We start from the raw sequence: 23,414 nt of genomic DNA, 5'->3' as shown, positions 1-23,414 counted from the left end.
CTCGCACTGAGGTCCAGTAAGGAGCTCACACTGAGGTCCGGTAAGGAGCTCACACTGAGGTCCAGTAAGGCGCTCACACCAAGGTCCGGTAAGGAGCTCGCAGGGAGGTGCATGTGAAGAAGATTGCCTGGAAGTGCTTTCAATAAAGTGCCTATGTAAGAGCTTACAGTAAAGTGCAAGCGAAGGCAGACCACATCTCACCTGCTTTGTTTTTCTCTTTCTAGGGGGAGAAAGGAGAACGAGGTGAGAGAGTAAGTGTATCTCCTCCTTCTATTTAAGTGCTATTTTACTCATTCTGTTGATCCCTGTACCAACAGGTGCACAATACAGGCAGAAATACCCAGATTATATCCAAACACAGATGTTGTAGTTTTTTTTATTTGTTAAAAGGTACATTCAAAAGTAGAATACAGACATAGATTAAAATACTATACACTAATATATGTCTATCTATGTATGAAACACAAAGACACTTTATCAGCATCTCATTTTTTCAGGCATGGTCACACAACATGACATATTTCCACACTATCTCCCAAGGGTACAGGCAGCATTTTACAGAACACCACCCACATGATGACGCGTGCAGTGTCATCCATCCCCTGAAATATGAAACTAGTATTGGCAAAGACAGTAGACCTGGCTTTATTGTGGTATTTTACACAAATAGAGGCAAAAATGTAATTTGTATCTGTTTCAACATTCAACCCAGGCCTATTGGCATTAACCAGTTGCGTGCTTCTGTCGGCCAAAGGCCGTCGTGAGCACTACCTCAGTAGTGCTGCACACGTCCGTTGGCCGACGGGGCCCCGCTCACTCTTCAAATAGGCCGCACCGCGGCAGAATTGCCTCCACAGACTACAGGTTAAACAAATGTATGGAGTTCACAAAAGAGAAGGGAGTGTGGGGTCCGTGGAGATTTAGAGACCTGTGAGGGCTAGCTCCCCAACCTAGGTATATATCACAAACATGAAACCATCGGGTCTAGGAAAGAAAAACTGTCATAAGGGGTGAGCTAGCTGGATTGGGAAGGACTAAATCCCTCACCCACCAAAGGTGGAATGCTTCATCATTGGGGCTCTCCTAGTGCCGTGATGACTAGTCACGGCATGGGCTACAACGCCCTCACTTAAAGGAAGGAGCTCAGGGATGTTTTATATGGAAAAGGAGGTGTGCTAAATACCACAACGAAGAGCTCAAGGTCAGCGGGTAAAGCAGCACAAAGGAAAAGTGTGTGGAATTAAGTACTAGAGTAGGTAGTTTTCCTTTATTCGAACGTCCCTAGGTAAGGATTAAAGAACTGGCGGGAGAAGCATATACCCGCGGTTAGTGACAAAAGGTGGTTGACATGTTTCAGCCTTTTAAACCCTCACGTAGCAGTGCCACAGCCTTCTTCAGGACCAACTAATACCTCTGCTCAACAACTTATATACTTCTGAGATTGTCAAAAAGTGTAACAAACAAAAATTATTATTATACACAACCATCCAGTGATCCTAAATCCGTCTCAGATTTTCGGGGGATTCACTGGTGGTCCTCGTTAGGGTCAGGAAGTAAACCTCACCTCAACTTGGCATGTGGCTCAGGAAAATATCACCGTCCTCTAGTCGGGTGATCAGGACCTTGTAGCCACATTTGGAGAGAAGCCTTCCAAAAAAACTAAGACAGTTTATTAAATGGATATACATTAGAAACGACTAATACCTGGTGCCCAAGCCATCTTATAGCTTTGGAGAGCACAGAAGAGTCTGGATTGTCACACTTTTAGGATAGTGATGGTTCGTGTTGGTGCTGTCATTGGCAGCGCTGGAAGCGGCTAGAGGTGATGCAAACTGCAGTGGCCTCCCGGCAGGGGCCCTGTCATTTTTTTTAAAATAAATTAAGCACTGTAGCATGCACTAGGATCCCATAAGAAAAGGCACCAATAGGCAGTGAAATAGCAAGGGCAGTAGCATTAAAAACAAAATAAATGTTGGATAACGGGGTGGGGAGCAGGGTTGGATAGGAGAGGGGAATGAAAGGAGCGCACGTGTGGAGATGGACAAAAATATAAAAAGCATCTCAGGGGAATGCGGAGAGGACATCAGGGAGCAAGGGAGGCAAGGAGAGGGTATGAAAGGAGCGTGTAGGAAAGAAAAAGCAGTGGAAGAGACTAAGGAAGCATTCAGGACCATAGCAGCTGGATTTAAAATAAATCAGGCATTGGCAAAGCAAACAGGTCTGACATTTGCATGGTGCATGCAGTCATGCACCGTACAAAATCAAACCATCTCCAGGACACATTGACACGCAGGCACGCATGATGTTACCAAACACCAGCTTCTCAGCTTAGAGGTAAAATGTTCCCTTAAATCAAAAGATGCTGGTTCAATGAACCGCCATCCTGTAGCACTAACGGCAGCAGGAGATCGACATTGATGTCTTTTCCGCGTATGAGGAGATGTATGTCATGCCTGGATTGTATGGGGGTTGTTTTGAGCCACAACACGTTAGCTATGCAGGCTATAGGACAGCAGGCCATCGGTCATCATTGCCACACTTTGCGTGGTCCTCCAGAAAGGCTATGATGGGAGCTTGAATGTGGTCCCTTCCAGGCAGGCTGAGTACAAGTCTGAGAAGAAAAGTCAACTTCCTGATATTGAACTCAAAAGAGGCCCAATTAGGAAAGTCAGGATACAAGATGTGTTTCATTAAGGGACATTGCTGCTTGTGGTATATACAGAACACTTTGGTCACTGTTCATTGAATATGTGCCAGGTAACTATTCTAGTGCATGATGGGAGATTTCTTGATGTCCTAAACTCTCTTTGAAGGAAGAGGATTGCGATTAAGCTCTTTTGGGGCACCACTGGCTGTTTGCGATGACTGTCATATATGTACGTATTAGAAACAACCATTGTAAACAACCTGCCCTAGGAATTAGGCCCTATGAGATACAGAAAACTACAAGCTGAGCCTTAACTTCACAGTAGAGTTGTTTAGTTGAATTGCCTACTACAAACCACAGTAACTCTATGCACTGTAAGGAATCAGACAACATGAAACTAATGAGATATTAGAAGAATGTGTTGTTAAGTGACAGTGTGTGTCATTTTAAGCAAGTACTTAGAAAACTCACATTACTCATCATTTGGCGCTTTCACACAATGCGTTTGTAACAGTGATTACGATTGGACATACCGTAGCTGGTATATTAATCCATGTCCCATGCAAGGACTTTGTAGTGCTATGCTACTTTCTTTGATTTTTCCTACTCTTTTTTTGTTCTATGACTAGAACTCTCTGTAGGTGCATCCTTCTGTCTCCAGGGTGCTTTCTCTCACCCTTTCTCCTTGTCTTACTTTAGAACATGAATAACAGGGATACTATCTCATAACAACCAGGAAGCTGATGATCTAGCGGCTTCCGTTCCATTGAACACATACACCTATCTGATATTAGTGTGTTTTAAGCTAGTACAAGTGTCCTCAGTCCTCCACACTGAAATGTTCATAATTTGAAAACAATTTCAAAGTAAGACTTGTGGGACTTCTAGAGAGAATGTGGAAGAGGACATGTAGAAACCTACACCCAAGCACCATTCATTAAGACATTGTCCCACAGACTCCTAGGTAACTCTGCTGAGAGTTAAATCATTTGTCTAACTGTAAATTTCTCTACCTTTTTGTTTAGGGCTTACCAGGACTGGTCAATGGCGTTTTGACCAAAGGGGAGCGCGGCAGCCCGGTGAGTACAGGCTTTGTATACTTCTTGATAGAGCAGTTTTTTGGGTCTGCTTTGATTTTTTTCAGAAATAGGACACATCACTGCCATTCCAGATAGTAACTGAAATCTTCTAATGCAACTAATTCGATAGCGCCAAGGTTTAAGAAAGACTGCATTCATGGCTGGAGTTTGCTCAGGCATACATTATTTGAAATCCTCTGCCTTACATCATTGCTTCTTAACCTGAGGTCTGAGGCCCCCGGGGGGTCTGCGAGGCCTGATGAGGGGATCCGTGACTGTTTTACAAAATTAAACAATATTAAAATTAATAAATAAACATTGATAACGTATAGACAAATAAAGAAGAAAAACAGAACATTTGAAAACTTTTTCTGTTTTTGATTGTGAATTACACAAAGTATTTCAATATTTGGGCATTTTTTTGGTGTATACTTGTTTTTATATTTTCGTGTCTTTTTTTGAGATCCAAATCATAGAAATGTATTTGGCTGGGTGTCCCCAGCTTCTAATATTAACTCAGTGGAGGGTTCTTGGATTCCAGTAATGATTCAGGGGGGGTCTTTAGAAGTCAAATGGTTAAGAACCGCTGCCTTACACTGTATCTTCAAATCGAATTTTCAGTTGCACTCTGAAAACTTACGTCTTTGTTAAGATCATCAGAGCTATCGGGTACACAAGTGCTCAAAAATATTAATTCTTCACTGATCTTAGTATTAGTGAACTTAGGAGGCAACCACATTCTCTTATTCTGGTGCTTGAAGGGTTGGAGTCACTAACCAAAGCTGATTTTTCTGTTCTTTTCCCATTTCCAGGGCCCACCTGGTGATAACGGCAGCCCAGGGCCAAGAGGACCAGCTGGACTTTCAGGACAGAAGGGTGACAAGGTAACCTAAGTCAATAATAACTGGTGGGAGACAAGATGCTGAATGGACAGGCAGAACTTAGACACACATAGAGACACACACATACATACAAACACACACACACGCTTGCAGACTCATAGATTTACCCCGAGTCCTTACTCCGATGTGCCTCAATGAAGTACAACGCCCAAATGAAGTTACTTAAAGATAAATGAGTAAATGCCTCCAACTACTGTATGTAACTTTAGGTAATAGCAAGCCACCACTTGGGTGAAATGCTTGGATATTAGTGGCACTACACAGAGGTGGACTAGCCATTATGGCTACCATGCTGGTATCACTGAAAACACCCTAAGATAGTTTCATGCTGACCAGTAGGTCTGAAGCCGGCTAGGGCGGGTGCCGCAAATCGGTGTCATGTCAAGGAAGCCTGACCTATGACTAACTGACTCTGCACTTGGTCTACCAGCCATTCAAAGGACCATGAAATACCTTGCTTTGGAACTGTGCAGTCTGCCCCTGTTAGTTCACTGCTGCTTGTTATTCCACGAATTCAGGGTTTCAGTGGTGCTTCCTTTGAAAGAGAAGAGTGGATCCTTATTTGACACTTCACTTAATACATTTAAAGAGCAAATCATGTACACAACTCAGTAGGTGTAATATCTCACCCTCCAGCCTATACACATATTGTAACACTAATATGTAGTATAACATGCCCTGAATTCCCTGGCCTTACGTTACATGTACGTGTCTCTATGGTTAGTTCTGAGGCCTAAAGTAGCCTGTATTGTAGCAATGACTGCAGAATCTGCCTACCGTAACCCATCACCAGCACGTTCTTGTGTAACAATAGTGTTCAATGTTGTGAGCAATAAAGGATTCTTTGGAAATGGGGGGCGTAGACACTTGTAAAGTTAAGAGAGGTAGATGATTGGGGACATGACACCAGGAGCATGCCCCACTGTATAACAATTGGTAACGCACCCACAAATGTAAGCTATTGCAAGTCATCAAGGAGTTCAGTGGCTATATGAAGAACCTTTACATCCAGTCTAAGCCACTTAGGTTGTCACATAACGCGTCAGTGATTTGCAGTATCCTAATTACTTTGAGTTAGAACGAAGTCCTTTGTCTCATAGACAGCATTTCTATCACCAAAACATAGAGATGCTTGCCCAGTTGCCCAGGTGACCATGCTACATTATTCACATCAACAGTCGAGGTCATAAAAGTACAGCTGACTGTGCACCCTTAGTATAGACTGGCAGTAACAACACCCGTGACATCTATCCCCGGCGGATTCATCTACTATCCTAACTCTTGGATACCATTTTTGGATACTCCCTGAATTGATGGTAGATCACTGCCTCCAAAGGGGTCATTAACGCCTCTGGGTGTTCCCACTAGTTTTCCTGTCACCTTAAACACCAAAAGGCACATATGTTGCCCATTTGCCTACCCCATATGCCACAAGATCTACTATTCGCAGTCAGGTGTCCATCCAGACCACTATTTACAAGAAGTCATTTCAGTGGCTGATATTGCTGCTTCTTTAAGTCTCACCAACTGAACAGCGCAAGCTGTCTGGTTATGAAAGACCTCTTGTGGGATTACCAAAATATACAGCGGGCTTACAGCCCACCCATTGCTTGCCATTGGTTGGTTATATTGTCACTCTTATTGGTTTGTTTCTTATTGGATGGCTTGCCTTCCTCCTCTTGTGTTTGTTCTTCCCTTGGAGCACAGCTTATTTACCATCCTTTTGACTGGCTGACTTGCATCCTTCCCCTCCATACTTTTAGGAAACTATTTTCTCCAATTTGGTTAAACGCTGAATGAGTGTGCATGTGTTTTCCAGCTCTTCCCTGATGTGCTTCTCTTTTGCCAAATATCTGCCCCAGGCTCCGTGTTGCCCTTTCTCTTGTTTACTGCATGGTCTCTCTCTCATGTGGTTCACCCCTGCCAAACTCCCACACCCCTGCACTCTGTGTTTAACTCTTCATCTAAGTGCTTCTTCTCCAATCCCCATGTGCTCACTTCCTCATGTGCATCCCTAACCCTCCTCCCCCAACCTTGATTTATATTTATTTTATCCCCCTTCCCATTCAAATTCAGTTCTGCTTCACCTGTGCCCGCCCTCCACCACTCACCCACCCCACAGTTTTTTGTTTTTATATTTCGATTTTTTTAGGAGTACAAGGCAGCAAATTGCTGGCAACACCTCCACCTTGAAAAAACACTTTCGCATTAGTGAAAGTTCATTTTATCTATTTTCCAAACCATCTTGGAACAGTAAATAGAAAAATTATACCTTTGTCATTTTGTACTGGTGACGCATGTACACACTTGATTGATGACGCATGCCATGCGTGCATATCTCGGCCGGCTTGTACGTTCCTATGAAATGACTGTGGCCACGCCTTTTTTCTTTTGGGCAATTATGCACAGCGTCAGCAGAAAATGCTTTTTGACGATGCTGCACAGCATCTGCAAACATTTGCAAAGCAACACATGTTGTTTCACCCAATGCTGGTACTTTATGGTTGTACTCCTCCTGCTATAGCACCTTGATTAAACACATCCTCATTCTCTAACCACTGCATTATTATATTTTTGGTGACAGGGCGAAGCAGGAGAAGGGTTGCCCGGTCCAGCTGGGCGTACAGGAGATCCTGGAGATCGGGTAAGTTAAGCAACAGTGCCTACCTGGCTGGGTTGTGCTATGCTCATTACAATAGCTAACACACAGCTTTATTTTTAACCACTGTGGCATTATATAGATCAGTGAATACTGAAAATGGAAGAAAGACTAATGTACATAGGCCCTCCTGAAAATGCCTACTATATATATGGTCCATGTTCCCAAGAAGGCACAGAGAAGAAATGGTTTGGGTCAGACATATCTACAAGATAACCCTAGATTTGCTTTTTTGTGTCAACCCTATGATGCAGGGGTCAAATGTGCATACAGTCAATTAATATGGTAGAGCTCAGACTCAGGGAAGTCTATTGCTTTGGAGCATTTTGCATAAGGAGGTGCAGAATCTTTAAGATGGGCTTGTCCAACAGCAGCCAAATGGGTCTAACAGCAGTCCAAACTCTTCAGTGTGTGTCATTGTATCCCACAGTGCTTCATGAGGTGTGTCTGATGCTCGGCTCAATGTGCTTTCAGTAGGCAAGGGAAGCACAAACCAACATTCCCTAGGTGGATGCACTTAAAGATGGGTCTATGTTGGCACATGAAGGCCTAGGAGCATATGTACCCGCGTGCACTCACTAGTATCCACCGTGAATGGAACAATTGGTCTGTAGATTTCTTCTGTGAGATGAAGGCAAAATTAGTCCCATTGCCTTTCAGTGGAATCTCATCTTCCCAACATCCTTTAACCCATTTTTTGTCCACCATTTCCATAGTAATTATTTAATTTCAGAATTGCAAGGTAGACACAGTTAATAGTGGTGTTGCATTTTCTAAATCTTCTATTTTGACTGTGTAATAAATAACATAGGTGCATCTTGGATTTTTTTCTTGGTTTTATTTATTCTTTTAAAAGTGGTGTTTCTAACATATAAGTAAATTTTAGATAGTGAAGAAAATCCATACATCTTTTATTGGAAATGGAAGTCAACAGTCACACCTGTAACTTTCGTATTTTGTGGATATTCAATTAATCTCTGAAGCTTAAACTGGCTTATATGTTTGCTTATTCTAAATCAGGCCCTCTTAGCACCTTTACAACCCTTTCTGCCTTGATCACACTGTACACACACTCCTTTTTCATTTAGGTTTAGAGCATTTACATACTTCTTGTTTATGTTTCTGCAGTGAATATAAAATTAGACTTGCATTTAACTGAGGTTTGTCTATTTCTTTCCTGTGTAGATGAGTAAAGTTACAAAAAACAAAAAAAAGATAATCTACTGTACTTGGCTTTCACTATGCCTTCTTAAAATGTCCAGGCGATGTAGAAAAAGTGATTTCTGTGTCTGCATTCGGCTAAAGCAAAACTGCAGTTTCATGCTGCAACAGTTTTACATGTTCTATTTGGGGTTTCAATTATACTAGTACTAGCAGCCCGTCCCGACCTTGTCCGGGAGCAATCAGGCTTCCCCGAGCCCCGCCCGCCCCGACATTGTGCAGCAGCCCGGCCCCCAGCCCCCCCGACATTGTCAAGCAGCCCGGGCCCCCGTCCCCCGCCTGCCCGGAGCCTTACCTCAGCCGCCGCTCCTCCCTGCGCTCCTCATTTCACCGCACATTGTGCAGCAGCCCGGCCACCCGCCCGCCCCGACATTGTCAAGCAGCCCGGGCCCCCGCCCGCCCCATCCCCCGCCTGCCCCGACCCCCGCCTGCCCCGACCCCTGCCTGCCCAGAGCCTTACCTCAGCCGCCGCTCCTTGCCGCGTACTGCTCCTCCTGCCTGTCCGCCGGTCCTCACCGCCATTCCGCCGTTCGTCACCGCTCCTCCCCCGCGCCATGTCCGCTGCTCCTTCTCGCGTTCCTGGACGCCGCTCCTCCCCGCGCTCCTGATGTCAGCACGCAGGTCGCGGCCGGCGCTACTTCGAAGGGACTACTTTTTTTTTAATGCTAATTTTTTAAATAACGCATATTTTTATACTTTATATAGCCTATGTCCATCTGCACACCCTGACGATTACAATGATGTATCGGGTGTGTGGATTGGCGCTGTGGTTCCCAAGTTTACCCGCCTCAAAGGTGCAAAGTTCTTACTTTATAATAGTAGTATAGATATAGATATAGATATTCATATTTTAAATCTTTTTTTAAAGGTGGACGTTGAGCAGAAATGTATATTTGCAGTTTATATTAATTTGTCTTTTTTTGTTACATAAGGGTCCAAGAGGTCCTCCAGGAGAACAAGGCAGTAAGGTCAGTATGGGTCAGATCATGATTTCATCCTAAATAACAATATATTATAATTCATAGAAAATCTACTTACCATAAAAAGAGACAAGATTTGGCAACAAGCAGTTTTTACAGAATATAATTTTGATCTATTAAGCACAGGAATTTATTTGTTTAACCAAAGATTTTCAGTGCTAAAAAAAAGCTTAGTTCCAGCAAAAACTGCTTTATGAAAGTACTCAGATGGCTTGGATCTGAAAGATTCATTGTACATTCAAATAATAACCTTAATCCGGCAAGAACCATTTTCACTTTGTACCCATGATTGATTAATTTCAATATCTTTGTCAACGAAGACAAAAGGCAAACACAAAATAAAATAAATAACTTAACAAGCAAACAAAATAATTGATGTTTGACGTACGGTTTCTGGTATAACATCAAATGGTTGTATCCAAAGCAAGGAAGTGAATAAGGACTGGTTCAAGCAACAACACAACGTTAAAGTAATGAAGACTAAACCCAAGAGAGCCTGGTATCAACTCCCCCTACTGAAAAAGTGCAACTGTTCCTCCTAAAAAGGGGTACCAGAACTGCTGTTCAAACTCTCGTACAACTGCATCCGGATGGTGGAAATGTCCTAGTCCTCGGCCTCCCAAGCTTTAGACTGGGCCTTCTTTACGAGTGTCATATATGCCACAGCAAGCCTCATCAAGGGCCTAAAGAAACATAACAAATCTCTTCACCCTGATTCAATCCCACTGCCTGGTTGTACCATCTTCAAAACCAACTGCATCAACTACAAAGCCATCAAGATCAACACCCCCGCCCGCCTTGTTTACGAGCTCACCACTTTCTGTGGATCTTAAAAATAGGCACACCTCTGGATTTAATCAAACAAGAGCCAGAATTGTATTGAAATTCAGCCTCATGGAATCTGGTAGCTTAGGTTTATGGAATCTAAGCAACTGGACATGTCATTGTTCTGTTCATTGCAAACAAACATGACTTGTGGAGCTTTTTACATTATGGAAGAGGACTTGATGTAAATCTAGTTGTATGACCAAAAGGGCAGACTTTACCCATCGGCTTACAGTAGGAGAGAATGGGTCAGCCTCCAGTTTCCAGGATCCGCAGCACAAAGAGGTGATGTAACCTTTAAAACAAATAAGTCCTCTCCAAATAAATCTCAACAGCTCATTAACCATCCAGTAAGTGCAGCCATTTTGAGTCAGGGTAGAGGGGGTTAAGAGTACAAGTTAAGGAAGTCTGGAAGGACTTCTACTTGCTCCCAGTGGACATAAGAGAATGTTTTTACATTAAGAAAGGATTTAATCTGAGGTTGAGGATCTCTTGGAAGAAGGAGAATACAAAACATGGCTCTAGATTCCACGAACCTTCTTAAAAAGTGATTGCTTCCAAGAAGATAAACTTTCTAAACAACAAAACCCAAGGGGCATGAACCAAATGTTCAAATGACTGTTTTTTCCTGCACTTAAACCGATCTAGGTCTGGTTCAAGTGTGATGAAGAGGGGAACACCAACGAGGCGGTTCAGTGAAAGAGAGGACGAGAGGCATTTACCAGTCTCTGGAAAGGCTGTTAATGGCAGCCTGAAGGATCTCCCACCTGCCGATTGAAACCTCAAGCAGGAAACACCCTGAAGAAATTGAACAACTTAAAAAACAGCTATGAAAACTTGGTTAAAGCTCCTGGCCTAATGTTGTTAGGAGACCAAAGGTATGCGTAACACCATAAGGCAAAGAAGCGGAAGAGGGTCTGATCAACAAAGGCAGAAGAATAGGAATAGGTACCGTAGAGAGATGCTGTCTCTGAACCACCCCCTTCCATTCTCCAGACCATCAAATCAGATTGAGGAGACACTCGGACACAATTAATGGGAAGTGGTGTTGTGTATATTAAGCATTAGTCTCAGTAAGAGTGCGCACCTCATTATCTTTTTATTACTACAAGGGCCAAAAGGAAGTTTTATGAACAATCTAGGAATGTTCCCCCCAGAATTTTATAAAAACTCTCTAGAGGGAAAAAACAAAGGATACTGAATATTTCCGTCCAATGAAAAGGCATAGCATCTAGCGGCAAGGCATTTGAGTCAATGCCTGGACAGTGCTTTGGAAAATCATGTTTAGCTGGGAGTCAATTATGTCCAACCATGGATTACTGGACCTCCTTCGATATCTAAAAACACTCTGGGACCGGGACCATCAACTTCTCAAAAAGGATAACCGATCTGAGCCTATTGGTCTCTGAGTTTAGCACACCTAGGACATGAATAAAAAGATACTGAAATAATGTATCTGATCCCATGACCAATGTGGAAAGCCAGATAAACTAGTAAATGATAAGGAGTCGCCCCTTCTTGTCTCCTGATATAATCCTGTATCTATTTCTTACATCATTTTGATGGCATGGTCTAGCTTTAGAAATAATGATGCCATGGCCAACTAACCAATAGTGCAGCAGCAAGAGGATTTATTTATCTTGTCTTTGTTAAAGTGCTGCAAGCCACCAAGGTAGCCTCAGAGCACTTAAGTTTATGTAGAAGAATAAAGGGAGGTCTCAATCTACATCTAGACATTTTTTAGCAGATGAGAGCATAGAGCAAAGAATATTATTACTTGAAGTCTTTCTACTATGATTCTTTAACATAGGAGTCTGGGATGATAGTTTGAAAAACTTGCGGAGAGAGTAGGATAAACTGATGTCCTCGGGGTGGGAGTTCTTAGTTAAGGCTCAATGCTGGAAAAACCTTGGTTTTTGAATCCACACAGAGGGATCTGCAGCTAAAAACACACATGTACTTTGCAATATTTGCTGCAAAAACTGGACAGTGTCAACTGTACCACCCTGTGGCAAGATGTTCTGTGTACTTGTACTTAAATGTACACAGTGGGCCCGATTCACAGAACTAACTTGAGACAAAATCCTAAACGTACTACTTTTGGTATTCACAGAAGTTAGGATATTGTCTTAAGTTTGTCTTAAGACAGACTTAAGACAGAGTTAAGTTAGGATTTTGTCTTAAGTTTGTCTTAAGTCTGTCTTAAGTTTGACTTAAAACAAACTTAAGACAAAATCCTAACTTCTGTGAATACCAAAAGTAGTAAGTTTAGGATTTTGTCTTAAGTTAGTTCTGTGAATCGGGCCCAGTATGAAGATGTTGCAATGGATGAATGAAGGTGAATTTACAAAGCCTTATTACCTCAGTGTAAAGGTATCCTAGCAGTAGATGGAAAAGATGGAAGCTGTTCATAGCACTGCAAATAATCTGTAATTGTATGTTGTAAATTACAAAATATCACAACAGGCAGTGTGTATTGTAAATACATTCACCTTACAATATAAGTAATTATTGAATCTCACGTGCATACCGTGGAATCTGTAAACATGTAATTCTCAAAATGAAACATTAAAGAAAAGTGTCTGTTTCTAACAGGGAGACCGAGGATTGCCCGGAGAGCTTGGAGAATCGGGAGACAAGGTGAGATCCGGTGGAAGCAAAGGGTTAATGATAAGATTTTTTAGATTTAGATTTTATAGATTCATACAGTGCATGGCGTCCCAGTGCTGCAAGACAACTGTTCCCCGAAGGCTAGAGATAGATGAGTGAAACTGCTTGAACAGCCAAGTTTTGATCGACTTCCGAAATGTTGCTTCCGTTGTCAGTAATCAATTCAGCCATATGTCAGGCAGCAGAATTCCATCTGTGACACTCAACCCACCCCTAAGTCCAAATGTTCTTTTACACTTTTGGGATTTAGTGAAGCTTATTAGATGTTTGTCTGTATACAGAGAGTGGTACTTCTCTTCCATAGGTCCTTCATTCATTACCTTCATAAACACTGAAAAATATCAACCTTGGCCATGAATGGGAGTCATCATGTGGACAGGACTATTCAGTGCTTATGATGCTAATGAAGCTCTGTGATGTGTATGCCATCTTTCAACTGTTGTGTAATGCATGTGACATGTGTGCCACCTTCATCTATTGTATGACCCCAACTTTCTGGAAGAGAGCCAGCATATAATCAAATTTAGATAAAGTACACATTTCCTAACATTAATAGATATTTTCTTCCAATGCTTAGGGGGACCGCGGGCCTCCGGGGCTGAATGGACTGAAGGTAGGATAAAGTCATCCAATGACAAATTAATTTCTATAATTTTTAAGTGAAAAATCCATGCAAGCTGAAACAGGAGTGGTGAACCTTTTAAGTAGTGACATTTTGACATAACCTTTTACCACAAGCATCTTGGTGTTGATTTCTTGTATTGTTCTTATTTAAAATGCAGTTGGGCAGCACCAAACCTCTTAGTATAATTCCTTCTCAGATAATTTCATTCCCTTAAGGGGCTTTATCCAATATTAGTGTCATCAACTAAAGTCTAATGGGGCCACAAGTCCTTGATTGTTTTGTTTTGCTGGATAAGATGTAGTGTAGGACTGCCCTGTGATAAAATCATGGTGTCAAGCTACATGCTACATCAATGTTTAAGGTGCAAGGCTCTACAACCTCCCATGGTTCTGTTATTTGGGTCGAGATGTAGAATAGCTCTCCTCTTAGGTGATATCTTGGTACTAGGTTAAGTGTTCCTTCAATGTTTGAGATGCTTTTTGCTAAAGAAGCTGGTTCTTACATGTGGAACTAGTTGGAATCCCCTCCTTCTCCCTTGGGTCCTAATAATTTTGTAGTCCTTTTGGACCACATACTATTAGTAAAGAGGGGATAAGTTGATAATTAGACACTGATGCACTTTGTTTTTTCAATTTCAGGGAACAGCTGGAATACCAGGCCAGCCTGGACCCGCTGGGACTGCGGTAGGTGCTTTCTTCTATCTGTGGGACACGTGGGGACATTAATGTATGATGATGTAGTGACCGGTGGATTGCCTATGCCACTGTGAGCAGAGGAGGTGGATGCAAGCACTATACCATATAAATAATGCTCATGACTTTGAACAAGTCTCCTCTGGTGCGCTGCCTTCATAGAAGTGCCGGGGGGGGGGGCACTTCTCATGGAATCTTCCCCTGAAGAGGGGGCATCTCCTTCAGAAGGAGGAAACGTCTCTTTATTCATCAGAAATAATGCCAGCCTCCTTTTTCTGTCCTTAAGAGTCTTCCTGGAGAGACTTATCATGCAATCTGCTGCCTTATGTTTAGGATAAAGGCAATAAATACACTGTGAGTGTGGATCATCAGTATACATCTTCTTACTGCCGCAAGATAAACAGGTTTCAGTCAGTCAAAATCTTTATTCGGCTGAGTACCAACCATAAAAGAACACACATAAAAAAAACATTTAAAAAAGGTTGACACAATAAAATTTAACCAAAATGATCAGTGCACAAAGAGTCATTTTCCAACAATATTCCGGAGACGAACTACAGAGGAGATGTACTTATAAATCATAAAACAAGTAAATTCATCATTTAAAAGAAGTAGATGGTGTAATGCGGACCGACGCTTTCTTATTTTTAAAAATCTTAACAATGGCTTTAAAAAGGCACGTCTTGGATTAATATAAAGTTTGCAGAAAAACAGGAAGTGCAAGGTCCTCTGTATAGACACTGAATCACATGGACACAATTCTAGTTTGGCATCACAGTATGGGCCTCGTGGGTATGAGAATAAAAAATGAGAGATGCCCATCCTAAACCTAATCAGATAAAACATTTTGGCATGATTAAAATAAAAAGAGAGGTAGGACTCAGTTCCTAGGGAGCTGACTAACAATGAGTGCTCAACAACCCCTTTTTTTTTTACCATCTGTTGACTGTCTCTAGCATGCTTCAAATAGGAAAAAAGTCTCTTTTCAGCTTGGCTCTTGGGATTGTAGATATGTTTCCAGGGGTATCAAAACAATCCGGCAGTCCCAACTTCCCCAATTTTTCTTGTATGTCGGTAATCCAGGGAATTTTTCTCACACAGTCCAACTTCAAACAGTCCAAAATTATGGCATGGTTCAGAACTGTTTCCTCTTTTACCCGAATATTACGCCATAGCATCAAAGGTGCTAATTGTATACGAAAAGACAATGGGGTTACACCCAGTTCATTATGACATATAGTAGCAGGGGTGCTTTTAGGGACTGTCAGCACTCGTTTCAAAAACATGTTTTCAGCTCTCTGTAGGCCCAAAATATTAGAACAACCCCAGACTCCGGCGCCATAGAAGATAACAGCGCACGTACGTGCTTTATAAATATCTATATTAGCTTTTATGGTCCGGTAGCCTTTGTTTTTTTGTGAATCTTAAGATGGCCTCAAATTTTTGATTAAAACCTCCAATCCTTGCATCAACTAAATGAGACCAAGAGATTAAAAAGAATGCCTAAATAGGAAGAAGTTGAGACCTGTAGCAATTTTTCATTTTTTTTTATGTAAAAGGATTTTGTTGTTAAAGGGGATTTGCCCACCACCATAACGTGTGATAAACAGGTTTAAAAAAGAGACAATTTCTCCTTGTCAGCCATAGTGACAGTTGGTTACAGTTGCTTGTGAGACCACAGATCTCACTGATCCAGAAAAATAAACCATCTTTCCCTAGAAACAACTGACTTTAGATCAGAGCTGAAGAAACGGCTGGTTCAAATCCAGGGCAGACCAAATTGGAAACAATTTCAAGTTCCCTTAAAAGGTTAGAGTTCTGACAGGGGACTCCCTAACACACGACCTGCAGTACAAATCTGATCTATGGTGGCCTCTAGCGGGAGTAGGGGTGCTTAAGCATCCACCTCAATGGCTGAAGTTTGGGTTCTTTCCAATAAGGTGGACGTGTCACGAAACATACTGTGTTCTTTCAGGCCTGTGGCCTTTTTGCGTTATATACTATATGTTGTATATTTTTACACTGTATACTGCAATTTGAATGTATGGGAGATTCCCAACCTGATGACGGGGAATGATTCAAGCAGTTGTATATATAAAAGATACCAACGATGGAGCACTGGAGTTACATGTAAGTAACTAATTTCTTGTCACTGCAATCTGGATGTGCAGCTCCCAGAAGGTATAGCTTAGTCATTCTTTACCTTTCACTGCCATGTCTTCAAAGAGACATAGAAGCAGAGAGACAGGAAGAAAGAGAAATTGAGCTAGAGGTAGAGAGAGAGAGAGAGAGAGGCAGTGACAGAGAACATGTGTGTGTTTGTGCTTGTGTGTCTGTCTCTTTGTGTGTGTGTGTTCTTCTCTCTCATGGGTGAGAAGATATCAGTAGCTTATTAGCTCCTTTGATACCAGCAGACTAAAGTTCTAACCCTGTCTTCAGTGCATGCCCAACTTATATGATCCTTGGAAGACACTTGATATCCTTCTGCCTCAGATCTGTGATACACCAGGGAAAGGGAGGGGGGCAGGGCTCACAATTGAATTGATTGATTGATTGTGGGTTTCTAAAGCGCTAGAATTGACTCCCGAAGGAGTATCTCTGCACTGTAGACCGCTGGGGAACCCGTCCTGGCTTTCCCTGTGAGATGGTCCCTACTGGGTATCTCCAAGGTGAAACCAGGCATCCCCGGCGTATGTGGGGGGTCTTTGTGGAGATGAGGCAAGCTTAATGCCCAGAGTTGCCGAGTGTGATCCCTGGTTAGAGTAGGCACCGAGGCGAGAATTATCGAGTCCGTTGACCCCGGTCCACGACCCTGCCGCGTCGGGAATTGAACCCTGGTCCCGGGCCGTCCTCTGCTCCCAGGTCTGCCGCCTCTAACCAGTGAGCCACACCACTCCACTGGTGACAAATGCGTATGAACATCTGTTGGTCCCCAGGCTGCTGGAGTTATATCAAACTGCTTTAACGGAAGGCCAACCTCCACCCACCCTTTAGGAATCAGTATTGGTGTTACTCCCACAGCCTGGGAGGGATCCTTTGGAGTTATCCTTGTTTCTCCTGCTTTCCATGATGGGATCGGATTACAAGACCTTGGGTACGGTCATAGCAGGTAGTTAGTACGAGCTTATGCCAAGACTGGTCCACCCTGATCAGAATGGCCATGGTGATGTGGGAGGCGGTAGGGGTGGACACACTAGAGGCCCAATTTCAGGATGGGATGCTTCAGCCCTTTGACAGACTAATTGAGGAAAATTAACTCCCGGACGACCATTTCTTAGCTTATGGCCGACTACAAGCTGAACTAGACTGGTTGTGACATATCACAGATACAGAACTGGATCATCATCAACTGATACACACACTCTACAATACGGGAGGGGGCCGTCGCCTTATTACATGGTTTGTTCACGCATTAGCATACACTATGCATGACCACTTGACTGCACTCCGCAGAACTAGGAAAGGTGACATAGGTAGAGCACTCACGCAGAAGGAATGGGAGTACGCGCTTGTGTACCCTAGAAAACTGTCAAGGAATGCTAAGTTCCAGTATATACAACATAACATTTTACATAAGGCCTATCTTACACTAACGGCACTTCATGGAATGTTTGGGTCATCCACCATTGGGCGGACGTGGCTAACATCTTCTAGACCTACCCAGCAGCTGCGGCAATCTGGTCCGCGGTTGCAGGGGCATTAACAGAGGTGACTGGCCGCACTGACGTTTACACAATAGAAAGGATGTTGTTAAGGGTATTCAAGCGCTGGGCAACTGTTAAAGCTGCAAATCGCTTCATTGATTTGCCATTACTTATTGGCCGCAGGCTCATCACCATAAACTGGAAGGCACAAACATTGCCAGATGTTAACCACTAGTGTGTAGTGATGCTTAAATGGGACAGGGCTGAGGCAACAGCATTAAGGCGAGAGGAAGCCCGCAGGCTGTGTAGGCTCCCTATTACAGAAGATTGGGAAGTGCTTTTGTTGAATCTACAGATTCACATGGAGGCATTAAATAACTAGCCCCTGTATTAGGTTGCTAATTTGGCTATTCCACAGAGCGCTTTGAAATGTACCCTTTCCTCCTATATACTGTGATGCAGCAGGAGGAGACGGACACTATTCATTTTGGACAAAAAGAGTTGCATCCCAATCGTCCGAGTATTATATGATGTGATGACACCCCTACATGACTTTATGTTATATTTGAAAAATACTGTTCCCCCAGCCATCCATTATCTGCTCATGGTGCAGGCACACAGGTCATGCACAGTATTTTTGTTAATCAAAGATAACCACTGACAAATTAAAAACTTCATACCAACCCTTATCGTTTTTCATGTGGATGGCGATATATCTGCCTTGCATAGTACAAAAGTGCCTTACCTTGAGGAACTTTCACAAAAAAGTGCTGATTAAAAACAGTTTCTGATTTTTAGAATTTGAAAGTTAAAGCTAGCCTCTTCATTATGGAAAAGACCTTATTAACATCCTGTATATAGAAGGAGGGACCAGGTGCCAAAATCATTTTACTCTAATAATTAAAAGGGGTCAATTTGTGGCAGAAAGAAATACCTATTAAAATTCACTGATTGGCTGAAATACTACAGCAGAGGCAGGGCAATCACTCATGGAGTCAATAAAAGCAAATATAACAAAGCATTCTGTTCTCTAATCATGAACAGCACCCCAAACTTCCTGCCTAGGCAGAAACTCATATCAATGCTAGAACATGACATGCCCAGTTGATAAGGGCAGCTGTACTCAGATGAGTCAAAAACCAACCGCAGCCACATATTAAAATATACTATTGGGCCTCACAGTTGGTCATGATCAACCAGTGGCTACACGTTCCGCAGGATGATCTGGCGTTCAGTTTAGACAGATACCTTCTGCCTGCGGATCGTCTAATGAAAGCCCTCTACTCCAACAAGAGACGAAGCACACTCAAGGGACCAATGGCACACACGATTAAAATATGGCACACAGCACAAAGAGCGCTGGGCTGGGAGGGCGTACTGAAACAAGCCACCCCACTTTAGGAGACCCGACGTTTGGGCACCTTGGCTAACACTAAGGGCTTTAGACAGTGGGACCTTATCGGTATTACAAAAATAGGAGATCTATGGGTGAGGGGACAGGTTCTTCCCTTTGCAACGCTGCGGGAAAAATACGGGATGGCGGGGACGGAACTCAATCGCTATATCCAAATTAGACACGCGCTCCAAAGCGCTATCCCCCAGATACCCAACTAGCCGACTCTTCGCCCTTAGAAGACAGACTCCTCACGGAATTCATGGACAAGAAGGCTATCTCCCAGAGGTATGGTAAACTAATTAACAACCAGCCAGACCCCACGAGGACACTAAAAGAGAGATGGCAGGCCGAATTGGGAGACATGGAGGAATCAGACTGGATGGATGCACTAGCGTCGGCCCGGAGGCTGCGATACCATCTAGGCTAAAACTCATACAACTCAAAGTATTACACCATGTGTATTGCCCACGCACCACATTACACAAACTTGGACATACCCCATATCCACTCTGCCTCAGAGGGTGTAGGCTCACTGGAACATTTTATCATATAATATGGGAATGCCCACATATACAATCTTACTGGGAACGAGTGATGTCGGAGATCTCGGAGGTTGGGGGGGGCAGAAGTCCCGTTAGATCCCAGATGCTGCCTCCTGAATGTGTGGCAGCCTACTGATCTCAATTTGGCGCTACAAAACTGGGCCACGCTAGGGACAACGATCGCCAAACGAAATATAGCCAAGAACTGGGGCTCTGGGGTACTACCTACACACCTACAATGGGAAAAAGACATGGATGTTGCAATGGTAGCGGAAAGGGCGGTCTACACCAATAGGGGGTGCACCAACAAATGGTCCAGAATATGGGGAAAGTGGAACGAATTCCGGGGGAATATCTGTGAGCCTCCACTAGCCAACTCAACCCCCGACGCAAGTCCATGAAATGTGGGAAGGGCCGCAGAGGATGAAATAAGGATCTGGTCACGGGTGGTCGGCAATGGGAGGGACGATCGGATGGTAATATTGCATGTTGCGGGGAAGGTTTTTAAGAAGTGATGCATTTGCCAAGTGTACCGTGTGATATGATATGTACAACTGAACTTCAGATGGAGATGTTTAATGTTTATTGTTCATGTGGTATGTAAATGACAACGCAATAACGATAAAAAGTAAAAAAAACAAAAAAAAAACAACTGCAGAATATCCTGGTATGACACCCTAAGAAATGAGTGAAACTGAACCTCCCACTGACCTGAACTTGACGTCACATAGAAAGGATGTTATCAGGCCTGATAGTAGAGAGGAGATTACATTGATTCTTCTATGGCATAACATCCACATAGTGTTTGAGCATGAAAGTCACATCCTCACTCTCCCAAACCTGTGTAAAACCTACAAGATAAATGTCAACTCCTCCTTGGGTAGCACTTTATGAGAAATATGATGAAACAGTATGAATGTTGATTGATTTGTTGCACTTCATTGGGCATGTTTCCTTTCTCACTGGGTGCAGGGAAAATAGAAGTGTCTTAATCAACAAATGTGTTATTGGAACCCGTGATAATAGAAATGTATTTTACTACTCATTATTGTGTCTTTTGTACATGTACATGTTCATACACAGGTAAAAGTATAAATGTGATATATTTAGAGACAATAATTGTATCTGGTAATTACCTGGTCATTGTCTGATGGCTGAGATGCTCTAAGCATCCGTCACGTATTACACAAAGTTTTGATATGACTTAATGGAAAAGTCTACATATCGGCATATTCTCATCGGCATGATATTTTTGTATTTCAACAATGCCTACATCAGTACTCATCATGGTCACTAATTTGTCATCTGTTTTGTGCTTTAAACAGGGACTCCCTGGAGCTGCAGGATCCCGTGGTGAGAAGGTAGGAATCTGTTAGTACATTTCATTACAAGGTTACAGATTTAATTTGTTTCATACAACTTTGAGCTGGATTGTCCAAGTGGTATTGTAGCTGGTCCTAAGCCAATTTACAGCCCAACTATGTTGGATGTGGACAGATCTTTGTCCTTTAGCATCCAAGGACACAGACTAAAGACAGTAAATGCTTTGTCCCCTTAGAAACTCTATTGAGGTTGGCAGTCTTCACATTCAGAGTTGAGAATTGATTACAAGCAGTAGATGGTCATCCAGTCCTGAGGTACCAGGCATGAATGTGAGCATACTGTGCTTCACAATCTGGGCCTTGTGATGATTTACAAAGGCACACATCGGAGGATAGTGCATTTCCACTGAGATTGAGATGAGTTCTGCAGACTGGTTGGATCACCTACTCCATCGATTCACTACCTTTAGAAATTGTTTTGAGTGCTGCTTGCTAGTCCTCTCTCACTATCTTTTCTTGTGACACTTCCCATTTTTCATCAGTAGTTAAAATCTTAAGACACATCATTGACTTAAATCTTGCCCCATTTAGTTTCCCAGCCTCTGAACTGTTTCATTATATTCTCCTGGAGGTGTTACCTCTGCAGTAGGAGCCAATGGTATTGATAGTCAAAGATTTATGGCCATAAACCCTGTTTGCAACCATAAATGGCTACATTTGGTCCTTACAGTAAACTACAAGGCAATCCAGGAGGCATAAATTGTTTTAATACTGGGTAATTTTCACCAGGAGTGCGTGGAATTATGAGTTGCAAAGGTTGGCAGTAGGTGGATCAAGGCATGGTTTGTCTTGCAAATGTCTGAGCACCCACAAACTCCTGAGCCTGTAGGCCTTCACAAACTCCCAACCGGCCCTTTCCTACCCTAAAAATCTTTAGTGATTTATTGCAGAAAAAGACTGGAGTAGCATCCTTTCCAGAGTTGAAAGGAAAATGGATCAAACCATTCGGTTGGGGCGAAGGGCAATGAATTTTTCCTTGAACCCATGGAGTAAGAAAATAAAAAATAAAAACAAAAAGTGCTTATGAGACGCTGATTAATATGTTATGAAAGCTGTGACTACCGCGGGTTCCACTCGTTCTATTGTTGAGTTTTGTGGATGTTGAAAAACACATGCGCTAGTGAGGTACTGGACTTCTATGAGTGAATGTCTTGCATTCCCTTTGTGAATAAGTCCCAATATCCTCGATGTAGCCTTACAGTGATGGGGATATTAGTAGTACATTCTTCCCATTTTCTGCGAGTCATATATTTTCCTCCTCATCTTAAAATACCTTTGAAATTCACTTCACATCCTTATTACAAGAGTTAGGGGCTGATTTAGATTGCAGAGTATAGATTTTACTTCATCAGGGCAACAGGGTAAAATTCTCCTACATTCTGATGGAGTAACTGTACTCCATATTTATGGATTTCACCCCCCAATTGACATATCTGACATTGGTAGGAACCCCCATCACAGCGGTTATTGTCAATACATTGAAAGTGTGCTGTGTGGCTTCATCAACATGATGGAACCATACGGCACACTTTCAGTATCTTGTTTTAATTATAATTTTCAAAAACAAAATACAAAGTAGGGTTTTCTATTTGAAAATAACAAAAGCAATGACCCTCTCACCGTGGAAGTTTTCTCCTGTGGCGTGAGGGTCATTGAGATGTTTTTACTCTCACTTACCACCACATTTTGAATGGCGATGTGTGAAAGTAAAAACTGCCCATTTATCTGTCCAATTTAAATAGGGAGAGCAGACAAATGGCCAAACCTCCACGGACTCTTTCTCCATCAGGTCATCAGTAGAGTATGTCAGCAGCAGAGATGGAGTAGTCTCAGTCGCTGACATACTTAAGCTCCACCGGATCCTACATGAGGTGGGCATGACTTCAGTTTGACGGACAGGGTACTCTGTCTCTGTTGCAAAGGAGTACCCCCTCCACCAAACTATAAATCAGGCTCTTATTGACTTTGAGGGCAGGCCTGTTTTAAATGAATGAAGTGAGATGTCAGTGCATGGATTTAACTCCTTGTTACAAGAGATGATTCCTCACCACAAGTTAGGGAAAGGTCAACAGTATGTGGTATATGCAGTGTAATAATTCCTGTTTTGAGATCATTTGATAGACAACCCCACAATCCATTCCTTGTTTAAT

The 23,414-nt window shown here is 42.6% G+C and overlaps 1 protein-coding gene and 1 long non-coding RNA gene across 2 annotated transcripts in view; both read left to right on the top strand.

Annotated features, from left to right (window-relative positions):
- LOC144783408 (uncharacterized) overlaps positions 1 to 9,509 on the top strand; it is a 41,316-nt gene extending 31,807 nt beyond the window's left edge. The window contains exons 8-12 of the mRNA XM_078662398.1: positions 225 to 251; positions 3,673 to 3,726; positions 4,539 to 4,610; positions 7,213 to 7,272; positions 9,441 to 9,509. Of these exons, the coding sequence (XP_078518524.1) occupies positions 225 to 251; positions 3,673 to 3,726; positions 4,539 to 4,610; positions 7,213 to 7,272; positions 9,441 to 9,509 (282 nt within the window). The remainder of the gene's footprint in view (positions 1 to 224; positions 252 to 3,672; positions 3,727 to 4,538; positions 4,611 to 7,212; positions 7,273 to 9,440) is intronic.
- Positions 9,510 to 12,906: 3,397 nt separating this feature from the next.
- LOC144783471 (uncharacterized) lies at positions 12,907 to 14,292 on the top strand. Its single transcript, XR_013601450.1, has 3 exons — positions 12,907 to 12,953; positions 13,561 to 13,596; positions 14,247 to 14,292. It is a non-coding gene; the product is annotated as an uncharacterized LOC144783471 (long non-coding RNA).
- Positions 14,293 to 23,414: the final 9,122 nt, after the last annotated feature.

Source organism: Lissotriton helveticus, chromosome 9, assembly GCF_964261635.1.
Source record: "Lissotriton helveticus chromosome 9, aLisHel1.1, whole genome shotgun sequence".
NCBI classification, from domain to species: Eukaryota; Metazoa; Chordata; class Amphibia; order Caudata; family Salamandridae; genus Lissotriton; species Lissotriton helveticus.
Note: the sequence above shows the minus strand (reverse complement) of the source record. Positions and strands in the feature narration are given on the sequence as shown.